This window comes from Gopherus flavomarginatus, chromosome 2 (assembly GCF_025201925.1).
Source record: "Gopherus flavomarginatus isolate rGopFla2 chromosome 2, rGopFla2.mat.asm, whole genome shotgun sequence".
Lineage (NCBI taxonomy): Eukaryota > Metazoa > Chordata > Testudines > Testudinidae > Gopherus > Gopherus flavomarginatus.
This window is the reverse complement of record NC_066618.1, coordinates 226,197,611-226,209,274: the sequence shown is the minus strand read 5'-3', so window position 1 is coordinate 226,209,274 and position 11,664 is coordinate 226,197,611. Positions and strand designations below refer to the sequence as shown.

Genomic DNA, 11,664 nt, shown 5'->3' with positions numbered 1-11,664 from the left:
TAGAGAGCACTTAATACAAAACAAGAGGCTCTTTAACCAACAGTAGAACAGGTAAGAGTAGCATAAAAAAAGTGAAGTATGGCTGCAAATCAAAAGGATAAATAGTCTAACTTTTGTGGATTTTGACAAGTCCTCATGTTCTGCCCTCAAATACTTAGGTGCATGCATATGAATGAGAAGTACACACTTGTATTTAAGGTCAGAATCCATATTCAGCCATAACAAGGGGACAGAGCTAATGATTGTTGTTTAATAGGATTTTCTACAATTAAAACTATTGACGTTTTTGTAAACTTCCTTCTTAACAGCATGTACCTGCTATACCTGGCACTTGGGAAAGATGTGCCAGATCCATTATATAAAACAAGAATCTGTTAATCTGAAACGAATTCATATCCATTTATGTCAGCATAGTTGATATAGTAAAACTTAAGCTTATGGGAAAATACTACTTACTGAATAGACATTTCAAACACAAACTGTTCTGTTTTAAGTCAGAGCACCCTTGAAAATTTTTGACACTAACAGTCCACAGAAGCTTTTCAACTTAGAGAAATAAAACCTAGATAATCACTGGCCACTTTATGCTGATCTTACTTTTTACTGTCATTTCTTCCAGTGATATAAGCTAGTCATTAGGATATTAAATCCATTTAAATGTATTCTTAATATTTTTAAATGGAAATTATCAAACATTAACAACTCAGTAACGGACAGCATAGGTAGAAACTATGCCTGCCTTAAGCAAAATCATTTAAGCTACTGACAAATCTTTGTGAACGTCTACTTTCTCGTGGAAGTGAAGTTTCAAGCAGTATATTTTCTTCACACAGCTGAATGCAGCCATCTGAAAGACCCTGAGCTTTAGAGAAATGAGTCTATATGAGTAACATCACTGCAGGTAAAGTCAACTTGCAACACTGTAAATAGATAAAAACAAGTTATTAACAGGATTATAATATCCAGTGTAAATAAAATTACGAATATGTATTTAAGTTAGTGTGAAGAGGAAATGTATATCTAGGTACCCAAGTTTACATTGTTTTAGAGGTTGTGATTTAAAAGTGTAACTGATCCAGGGGAAAGCTGACCTTAAGTTTTTAATCTTGTGTATTTTTTTAAATTTGTATTATTTTACTGAACTGAATAGATGTTCACATTTGTATGTATTGTACTGTTCTCTATGGCCTCTAGCTAAGACACTACATCAGTAAATTTTCTAAGCCTTGCCAGGCAGCCAAGCATTATCTTACAAACATGCCAACAAACAAAATATTGCTTTATCACTTCAAGCAATCAGAATAGTTACGGTCACTATTCTCTGCTTACTGTAAACTTTTGTAGGACTTAACTAACTTCACTAACAAGAAACAAGTGGAAATTTCCACAGGCATTCAGCTGTGACCTTGCATTTCCACTACATTTAACTTAAATCAACATCAAGATATTGTATCCCTAAAGTCGGTGTGGAGTGCAGGGGAAAGGAGGGGGGTATTCCAATCAGTAAAAGTAAAGAAGAAAAATAAAACAAGTAAATGATCTCCCATCATTCAAGAAGCAAGACTTACCTGCTGGTCGATATTGTTTTTCCATTTACGTTTGGAGAAGAAGATGGTTCAGAGTGGAAAAAGTTTTTTATCCACCAGCATTTATCAAATAATTCAGGTAACCCTACAAAAGGGAACATAAAATAGCAGTGATTGGCATTTAATCGAAGTGCCAAAAATGAGAAAAAACATATGTTTGAAAGAAATGAGCAATACCATGATGGGCTTTATCCTGGTCTGAGAAGTTCACGGGATCAGAACAGAAGGATGAACTGCCTGACGAAACACTGGATTCAGAATTCAATCGAGCTGAGTGTAGAAAACAAAGCAATGATTTTAAATTACAGAATATACATTAATTTCACACTAAAGATTTTTTTCAAGACTTTACAGACCCCTGATACCTCATAGAAGACAGTGCATAGCTAGAGACAATGTCCCTTTTTCCAGTAAACCTAGTTTTCCAGTATTTTTATATCCCTTCTTTGCTAGGGACATTGCATGAAGGCAGGATAACTATTTTACGAGTTCACCTATGGCTACCACTTATTCCTCACCAGAAGAGGCATGCTGAGATGTAATCTCCTGGTGTAACTTTCACTGAAGCTAAATGAAAGTTAAGTCCACAAGATGTATTTTAGGATCAGGCATATATATTGCTATTAATTCAAGAGATTCAGGTCTAGAATACTGACCTTTGATATAACTAATAGGAGAGAAAAGGTGCGTGAGGTAATATCTTTTATTGGACCAACTTCTGTTGATGAGGGAGACAAGCTTCCAAAGACTGGAAGAAGAGCTCTGTGTAAGCTCCAAAGCTTCCCTCTCACCAACAGAAGTTGGTCCAATAAAAGATATTACGTCACGCACGTGCTGTCTCTAATATCCCAGGACCAGAGTTACAACGCTGCACATAAGAAATAGGACACATTAGACACAAACCTTTTTTCTCCCTATGCTTTCCTAACAAAATTAATACCAATAATGCTTTACATTATAGTGTGTCATCCAAGGATCTCAAAGCATCAGAACATTTAGGCTCACAACTACCTGTGAGAAGCAGGCAAGTAGCATTTCCCCATTTTACAGATGAGGAAACAAAGGCACAGAAACATTAAGTGACCTGCCCACACAGAAAGTCTGGACCACAGACAAAAGCCAAATCACTTGATTCCTAGTCCTCTGCATTAGCCATAAGATTTTATGTAAAGACCCACCAAGGGCCTCCAGATTTCAAAGCAAGAGGTGCTACAACTTTAGCTAAAAAAGTAAAGTTCTATAGTCCATTATGGGTCGGCAAAGAGGGGGACCTGCAACAAACTCACCAGTAGGTTACACATCCTTCCTTTTGATGTTTACTAATGTCCAATGCAAGTTACACACTCCTTATAAGAGGTTAAAGTCTTTCCTCTTCATATGAGGAAGGAGAAGTAGGAGAATAAGTCACAGAAATACGCAAGCCCCCTAAAAATTAAGATTATCCCTCCTCCATAGACAATAAAGAACAAAATAAATAGAACTGTCTTCAAACCTCCAAATCCCTCAAAAGTGACTTAAACACTGTACAACCAGGTATTGAAAATTTTTTCATAATCAGCATCAGTTTTGAGATGTTTCAAATCCAAAGAGATGGAGTATGTTCAGCCATGTAACTCTGTCCTTCATAAACAAGAAGAAATTGCCAGGAAATAGGAAACATACACCAGGTTTTGTTTAAAGATTTTTGTTTATTTGTTTTAAAAAAACACCTTACTTCTGTAGTACTGATTCTTGGCCAGGAGGCAGCCAGCTGAAGGCACAGATGCCATAGCAAAGGCACTGACTGGGGCAAAAGTCAAGCAGGCTGGTACAGAACAATCTGCAGGAGAGCAACAGAAAGAAAAAGAAATATGTTGGCAATAAAGAGCTCTAGTGTAAAGTGGCTTTCACACCAAGGTACAACATCTTTATTAGGGCCTTTCTGATCTTTGGGCTAAATTCTGACATTGATGGAACCCAAAAGATTTTAATTAAATAACTTCCAATTTACTGTATTATCACCAGAGAAAGGGAAGGGAAAAATATGTCTCAAAGAAACCTTAAACGTATAAGGTCAGAAAGCACTTGCAGGTCTTCCCCAATTTGCAGTACAACAGACTTATAATGAGCACCAAGAGCACCCACTGGGTAACCCAACTTAACGCCCCAGCAGCTATCCTGGCGGCCTGTGCAAAGCAACCGTAAGCCCCTAGCCACACTCCCCGCTGCCCCTACAGAAGAAGAAATCCTGCTCCCCTTACCTGGATGGCCCACGCTCCCCGAAAAGCCGCCCCCTCTACAGCGCCCCCGCCCAGCCAGCAAACGGGACGGGGCTCTGCATGCACACGCGAGCCCTCCCCAGCAGCAAGCGCTCGTCTGCTTCCGCGCGCTGAGTGATCGGGAAGCGCGGGGCGGGGTCGCCTGTATATAGAGGAGCCCTGGCGCGCGACTGAAAGCCTAGCCGCGGGGCGCCGCCCCCATGACCTGGTGACCTCACACAACCGCGGCCCGGCCAGGTGGGGGGAGCGAAATCCCGGCGCTGGGCAGAGGGTGGGCGTGCGCACGTGCTGCCCAGCTGAGGAGCGGCGGCGGAGCGCGTGCTGCCCTGGGTGGGAACGTCCCGCGAAGGGCATGGGGGACCTGCACTGCCCTGGCCTGTGTGATCGCGGGGTGCAGAGGGCTCGGCGCTATAAGGAGTGAGGATTGCTGAGGGACCCCCCCCCCAGTCCTTCCAGCTGTGGCAGTGCTGTAAGGAATGGGGTTGGGCAGGGTTTTGGGGCGCGCACACATCTTTTAGCTGTGGTTCCCAGCACGTAGGGAGGGTGTAGACAGGAGAACTACCCTTTCATTCCTTCCTACCCCGCCTCCCTATTTGGAAGAGGGGAGACTTTCCGTACAATCCCTCCACTGCGGATGAGCTCACGCCCTATAGAGAGGCTTCTAGCTCGGCCCCACCCTTTCCCCTAATATTCAGGCCATTTATTGGGGTTACATGGTGGGGGAAAAGATTAGTGGCCCAAAAGTGTTATTCAAAGACCTTTGTTTTAAGCAGTCAATGGAGAGAGGATTTGCAGAAGGGAGTTGCCAGCAGCTCTCACAATTTTATTCTGGGTCTTGTGGTATGTGTTGCGTTTCTCAAAACCCCAGCTTCTGAAATCCTGTGATTAGATAAGACTCTCAGCTTTCATTGAAGAAGTTAGTTACTAACCCTTCTGATTGCAGAAAAAAGCTTGAAAATGTGCCGTGACTGCACCCTAAAGGTTCAGAAACTACATGGCAAATAAAAACAACCCAATTTGAAAAAAAAATAGGGCTGTGACTCATGGTGTTTTGTTTTTCTTTTAAACATATGGGGTTGGCATGTCTGTGTATGTATTTATACCATACTCAATCATCACCATAGCATCTGAACACTTTAAATGAAACAACCTAGTCATGAAAGGTTTGATGTTTGCCCTCAGAGCTATGCAGAATTGCCAACAGCAATAGAGCTAGTCAAACTTTTAATCAAAAATGGTTTTCAGTTGGAAAATGCTCTTTGACAAACTTTTTTTTTTGCAAAATTGTATCAGTTTCAACAAATGATGTTTTTCTAAAAACTTCATTTCAAAGTTTGTTATATTAGAAAATGTAAAAGGCTCAAAATCTAAACAAAGCATTTTGATTTCCAAAAAAAAAAAAAAAAAAGATATAATTTTGTTTCACAATTTAAAAAATGGCTTTTTTATCTTAAGGAGGAACACTTTTAGCCATATCTCATAGGAGGTTTGGCAGATGAAAACACAGCTCATGTTGCAGTTGTCACATCACTCTATGCTGCTTAACCACCTTGAGTAGTATATCCTATCTTATACCAAAAGAACCGGAACAGGATTGGTGATGTCTTCTTCTAGTGCATTTAGTAAAAGTGAAATGATACTTATGGGAAACATATTGCTTATGAAAGTGTACAACAGCAGAGTTCCTGCTCTGTGATCATCCTCTAATGACACTGTCTAGTATAGGGCTGTTGCGATCTTCTGTCAGAGACTTAAATGGCAGCTTTGACTAGCTATCCTGAGTTGAACATGGAGGCTTGCCTTAGTTAAAATAGTAAGGCTGACTAGGAGAAGTAACTAACTGGCAATTGGTTTTGTACTAATTGTACTTTGATCATTTACTTCAGGGGTCTCAAACTCCCGGCCTCTGGGCCACCTGCAGCCCGCAAGCCTCCCCGATGTGGCTCGTGGAGGTTTTGAGGCCGGATCTCTCCGTTGGCCCCACCTGCTGCCCCTGGGTGCTCCCGCCTCGGGGGCCCCAGCAGCGCAGCAGAGCTGAGCGGAGTCTGCCTGCTTGCTCCAGTGGATGCCGGCCCCTCCCTACTGCCCAGGTGAGGGGCAGGGCTGTGTCTCCATGCACTGCCCCTGCCCCGAGCATCCCTGCGGCCAATGGGACACTGCGGGCGCAGTGGCTGGGGGCAGAAGCATGCGGAGGCCCCCCGGCCTGCCCTACCTTGGAGCCCTAGATAAGTGCTTGATCCCCTCCCACAACCTGTACCCCCAACCCCTCTCCACATACCCCCTCCCACTCCCAAACTCCCTCCCAGAGCCTGTGCCCCGTCCCCACACCCCCCAGCCCCCAAACTCCCTCCCAGAGCCTGCACCCCCTCCCCACACCCCCCAATCCCCAAACTCCATCCCAGAGCCTGCACCCCAGACCTCTACCCCAGCAGGGTGGGTGCAACCATTTAGGCAAACTAGGTGGCCGCCTAGGGCGCCTAATGGTTGGGGGCACCTAAAAGCCCACTTAGGTGAGGAGGTGGAATGCAGGTAAGCTGGGGAGGGGGGGGGTGGCTTGGGGAGGGCCGCCACAGTAACGGGGGTGGGGTGCACAGGGGAACTGCTCCCCGCCCCAGATCACCTCCACTCTGTCTCCTCCGCTGAGCACACAGCCCTGCTCTAAGTCTCCTCCAATCAGTGCCGCAAGCCTGGGAGGGGAGGAGAATTAGAGCGGCACAGGCGTGCTCAGCGGAGGAGGCGGAGCTGAAGTGAGCTGCGGCGGGCTCCCCAGGCAGGGTTAGCTGCCGTGGTGGGGGGGCGCCCCAGGCGGGGTTAGTTTCCCCGGCGGAGGAGGAGTCTCCCCGGGCAGGGTTAGCTGTCGCAGGGGGCAGAGAGGGAGAGTCTCCCTGGGCGGGGTTAACTGCTGCGGAGGGGGGTGTAGCTGCTGCGGGGGGCGTTCCCTGGAGGGATGGCAGGTTCCCGGGGTGGGGGGCTAGGTTAGCTGCCACGGGGGGGCAGAATTAGCTGGGGGGGTGGCACAAGGTGGAAGTTTCACCTAGGGCACAAAACTTCCTTGTACCCCAGATCTCCTTGTTCCCGGCTCTGTACCCCAGACCTCCTCCCACTCCCAAACTCCATCCCAGAGCCTTAGGCAGGTGGGGGCAGAGTTTTTTGGGGGGTGGAGTGTCATAACCTTAGTCCCAGATTTGGACCTTAGCGTCCAAAATATGGGGGTTAGCATGAAAAACCTCCAAGCTTAGTTACCAGCTTGGACCTGGTACCTGCTGCCACCACCCAAAAAATTAGAGTGTTTTGGGGCACTCTGGTCCCCCTGAAAAACCTTCCCTGGGACCCCAAGACCCAAATCCCTTGAGTCTCACAACAAAGGGAAATAATCCTTTTTCCCTTCCCCCCTCCAGGTGCTCCTGAAGAGATACACAGACACAAGCTCTGTGAAACTACACAGAGGGACTCCCCCTCTCTGTTTCCAATCCTGGAAACAAGTAGTACTTTCCTATTCCCCCAGAGGGAATGCAAAATCAGGCTAGCAAATCCAACACACAGATCTCCCCTGATTTCTTCCTCCCACCAATTCCCTGGTGAGTACAGACTCAATTTCCCTGAAGTAAAGAAAAACTTCAACAGGTCTTAAAAGAAAGCTTTATATAAAAAGAAAGAAAAATACATACAAATGGTCTCTCTGTATTAAGATGATACAATACAGGGTCGATTGCTTAAAAGAATATTGAATAAACAGCCTTATTCAAAAAGAATACAAATCAAAGCACTCCAGCACTTATATTCATGCAAATACCAAAGAAAAGAAACCATATAACTTACTCTCTGATCTCTTTGTCCTTACACTTAGAAACAGAAGACTAGAAAGTAGAAACTACTTCTCCAAAGCTCAGAGAAAGCAGGCAGACAGACAAAAGACTCAGACACACAATTCCCTCCACCCAAAGTTGAAAAAATCCGGTTTCCTGATTGGTCCTCTGGTCAGGTGCTTCAGGTGAAAGAGACATTAACCCTTAGCTATCTGTTTATGACACGCCCCCCAAATTGCAGACAGTGGGGAAGCTCACTGGCGGCGATTTCCTTCTAGAACTTGAAAATAAACAGATTAATACAACACATGCACCTTTACATATACCACTAAGTATATAACTAACAGACTTCTAAATTTTAAGAACACTTTTTAACTACTGAATTCTGGGAAACTCTCACGGGAGAGAGCATCAGCAATTTGGTTAGAAGCTCCTGTGATGTGTTGAATTTCAAAATCAAAATCTTGGAGAGCTAAACTCCAACGAAGAAGTTTCTTGTTGTTCCCCTTGGCAGTATGAAGCCACTTTAGTGCAGCATGGTCAGTTTGTAGTTGGAACCGCCGTCCCCAAACATATGGGCGTAGCTTTTCCAGGGCGTACACAATGACATAGCATTCCTTTTCACTGACTGACCAGTGACTTTCCCTCTCAGACAGTTTCTTGCTGAGAAACACGACAGGATGGAAGTTGTGATCTGTTGCTTCCTGCATGAGCACTGCTCCTATACCACGCTCAGATGCATCTGTGGTTACCAGGAATGGTTTGTCAAAATCCGGGGCCCTGAGCACAGGGTCAGACATGAGCGTTGCCTTAAGTTGGGTAAAGGCCTTTTGACACTCATCAGTCCACTTAACGGCATTTGGCTGGGTCTTTTTGGTCAGGTCGGTCAATGGGGCAGCGATTTGGCTGTAGTGTGGTACAAATCGCCTGTAGTATCCGGCCAAGCCTAAGAAGGATTGGACCTGCTTCTTGGACCGTGGGACAGGCCACTTTTGGATAGCATCCACCTTGGCCTGTAGGGGGTTTATGGTTCCTCGACCCACCTGGTGGCCCAGGTAAGTCACTCTGTTTTGGCCTATTTGACACTTTTTGGCCTTAACAGTTAGTCCTGCCTGCCTGATGCGCTCAAAGACCTTTTCCAGGTGTAGTAGGTGTTCGGGCCAGGAGTCTGAAAAAATGGCCACATCATCGAGGTAGGCAACTGCAAATTCTCCCAGTCCAGCTAGTAGACCATCTACCAGCCTCTGGAAGGTGGCGGGTGCATTTCGAAGGCCGAAAGGAAGGACATTGAATTCATGCACCCCCGCATGGGTGACGAATGCTGACCTCTCCTTGGCAGGTTCATCTAGCGGTACTTGCCAGTACCCCTTGGTTAAGTCTATTGTAGAGATGAACTGGGCACATCCCAACTTTTCCAATAGCTCATCAGTGCGTGGCATTGGATAGTTGTCCGGACGAGTTACAGCATTTAGCTTACGGTAGTCCACGCAAAAGCGTATTTCCCCATCTGGTTTGGGTACCAGAACCACTGGAGATGCCCATGCACTGGTAGATGGGCGGATTATACCCATCTGTAGCATGTTCTGGATCTCCCGTTCTATAGCAGCTTGGGCATGAGGAGACACTCGGTAGGGTGGGGTTCTGATTGGGTGAGAGTTACCTGTATCAATGGAGTGGTATGCCCGTTCAGTCCGTCCTGGGGTGGCTGAGAACAATGGGGCGAAGCTAGTGCACAGCTCCTTGATTTGTTGCCGCTGCAGACGTTCCAGGGTGGTTGAGAGGTTGACCTCTTCCACGCCACCGTCTTTTTTCCCGTCGTAGTAGACACCGTCAGGCCACTCAGCATCATCTCCCTGGACTGTAAACTGACAAACCTGTAAGTCTCTGGAATAGAAAGGCTTGAGAGAATTAACATGGTACACTTTAGGCTTTAGTGAGGAATTGGGAAATGCTATGAGGCAGTTTACAGCTCCCAGGCGCTCTTGGACCATGAATGGCCCTTCCCATGATGCTTCCATCTTATGGGCCTGTTGCGCCTTCAAGACCATAACCTGGTCTCCTACCTTGAAGGACCGATCTCTGGCATGTCTGTCATACCAGGCCTTTTGCTCTTCTTGAGCATCCTTTAGGTTCTCTCTAGCAAGGGCTAAAGAGTGTCGGAGGGTGCTTTGTAGGTTGCTTACAAAGTCCAGAATGTTAGTTCCTGGAGAAGGCGTAAACCCCTCCCATTGCTGCTTCACCAACTGTAATGGCCCCTTAACCTCGTGACCATACACAAGTTCAAACGGTGAAAACCCTAAACTGGGATGTGGTACAGCCCTGTAGGCAAACAGCAACTGCTGCAACACTAGGTCCCAATTATTGGAGAATTCGTTGATGAATTTTCGTATCATGGCCCCCAAAGTTCCATTGAACCTTTCCACCAGGCCATTGGTTTGATGGTGGTATGGGGTGGCAACCAAGTGATTCACCCCATGAGTTACCCACAGTTTTTCCATGGTCCCTGCCAGGAAATTAGACCCTGAATCTGTAAGGATGTCGGAGGGCCAACCTACCCTGGCAAAGATGTCTGTTAAGGCCAGGCACACAGTGTTAGCCCGGGTGTTGCCTAGAGCTACTGCTTCCGGCCATCGGGTAGCAAAGTCCACTAAAGTCAGTACGTACTGCTTTCCTCCGGGCGTCTTTTTTGGGAAAGGGCCCAGAATATCCACAGCTACTCGCTGAAATGGGACCTCAATTATGGGGAGTGGCTGGAGAGGGGCCTTGACCTGGTCTTGAGGCTTTCCCACTCTTTGGCATACCTCACAAGACCGGACATACTTGGCAACGTCCTTGCCCATCCCCTCCCAGTGGAAGGACTTCCCCAACCGGTCCTTGGTTCTGTTCACCCCAGCATGGCCACTGGGATGATCATGGGCTAAGCTTAAGAGCTTCCCCCAGTACTTAGTTGGAACCACCAACTGTTTTTGCGGCTGCCATTCTTCCCGGTGTCCACCAGAAAGAATTTCCTTGTATAAAAGTCCTTGGTCTATAACAAACCGGGATCGATTAGAAGAGCTGAGAGGCGGTGGGGTGCTCCGTGCCGCCGCCCAAGCTTTCTGAAGGCTGTTATCCGCTTCCTGCTCAGCCTGGAACTGTTCCCTTGAGGCTGGGGTCACCAGTTCTTCCTCAGACTGTGGACTTGGTCCCTCTGGAAGCGATGTAGGTGATGGGTTTGTTTCCGTTGCTGGTGAACCGCTCTCCGCTGGTGCACCTGAGGTTATTTCAGGCTCTGGCTGAGCCTTTTGGGTATGGCTGTCTTGTGCTTCTGCCAGTTCTGGCTCGCTGGCGCCCTCTGGCGTTGAGTTTGAAGATGTGGTTGCACTTGCTGGTGCTGGTTGCTGTTCCAGTTCCGGGCCTGGGACTGGAGGTTTTGTGGCTGTTTCAGTGGTTGGCATGGAATCCGGGTCCACTACCTCTGTCTGGGTCTCTGGTAACACAGACGGGGCCTCTGTGGACGGTTCAGGAACAGGAATGGGTCTGGAAGCTTGCCTGGTTTGGCTACGTGTAACCATTCCCACTCTCTTGGCCCTCCTCACCTGGTTGGCCAAGTCTTCCCCCAGTAGCATGGGGATAGGATAATTGTCATAGACTGCAAAAGTCCACATTCCTGACCAGCCTTTGTACTGGACAGGCAGTTGAGCTGTAGGCAAGTCTACAGCTTGTGACATGAAGGGGTAAATTGTAACTTTGGCCTTTGGGTTGATGAATTTGGGGTCAACGAAGGATTGGTGGATAGCTGACACTTGTGCCCCCGTGTCTCTCCACGCAGTAACCTTCTTTCCGCCCACTCTCAAATTTTCCCTTCGCTCCAAGGGTATTTGAGAGGCATCCGGGCCTGGGGATCTTTGGTGTGATGGTGGTGTAATGAATTGCACTCGCATGGTGTTCTTTGGACAGTTGGCCTTGATATGTCCCAGTTCATTACACTTAAAGCATCTTCCATCTGATGGGTCACTGGGCCGAGGTGAGTTA

The 11,664-nt window shown here is 46.8% G+C and overlaps 1 protein-coding gene across 1 annotated transcript; it reads right to left on the bottom strand.

Moving 5' to 3' along the window:
- Positions 1-273: 273 nt before the first annotated feature.
- On the bottom strand, positions 274-3,972 carry PPDPFL (pancreatic progenitor cell differentiation and proliferation factor like). Its single transcript, XM_050942083.1, has 5 exons — positions 3,827-3,972; positions 3,301-3,405; positions 1,764-1,856; positions 1,569-1,671; positions 274-920 (listed from the first exon to the last, which is right to left on the bottom strand). Exons 2-5 carry the CDS (start codon positions 3,353-3,355, stop codon positions 908-910), a joined length of 264 nt encoding a protein of 87 aa, XP_050798040.1. The 5' UTR covers positions 3,356-3,405; positions 3,827-3,972; the 3' UTR covers positions 274-907.
- Between the last annotated feature and the right edge of the window lie 7,692 nt (positions 3,973-11,664).

Bases quoted from the DNA above. Each gene is read 5' to 3' on its own strand.
- PPDPFL (XM_050942083.1), bottom strand. From the start codon at position 3,355: ATGGCATCTGTGCCTTCAGCTGGCTGCCTCCTGGCCAAGAATCAGTAC. The intron at 1,857-3,300 runs GTAAGGTGTTTT...TTCTACACTCAG, and splicing joins CAAGAATCAGTACTACAGAA to CTCGATTGAATTCTGAATCC. The intron at 1,672-1,763 runs GTATTGCTCATT...TCCCTTTTGTAG, and splicing joins CCAGGATAAAGCCCATCATG to GGTTACCTGAATTATTTGAT.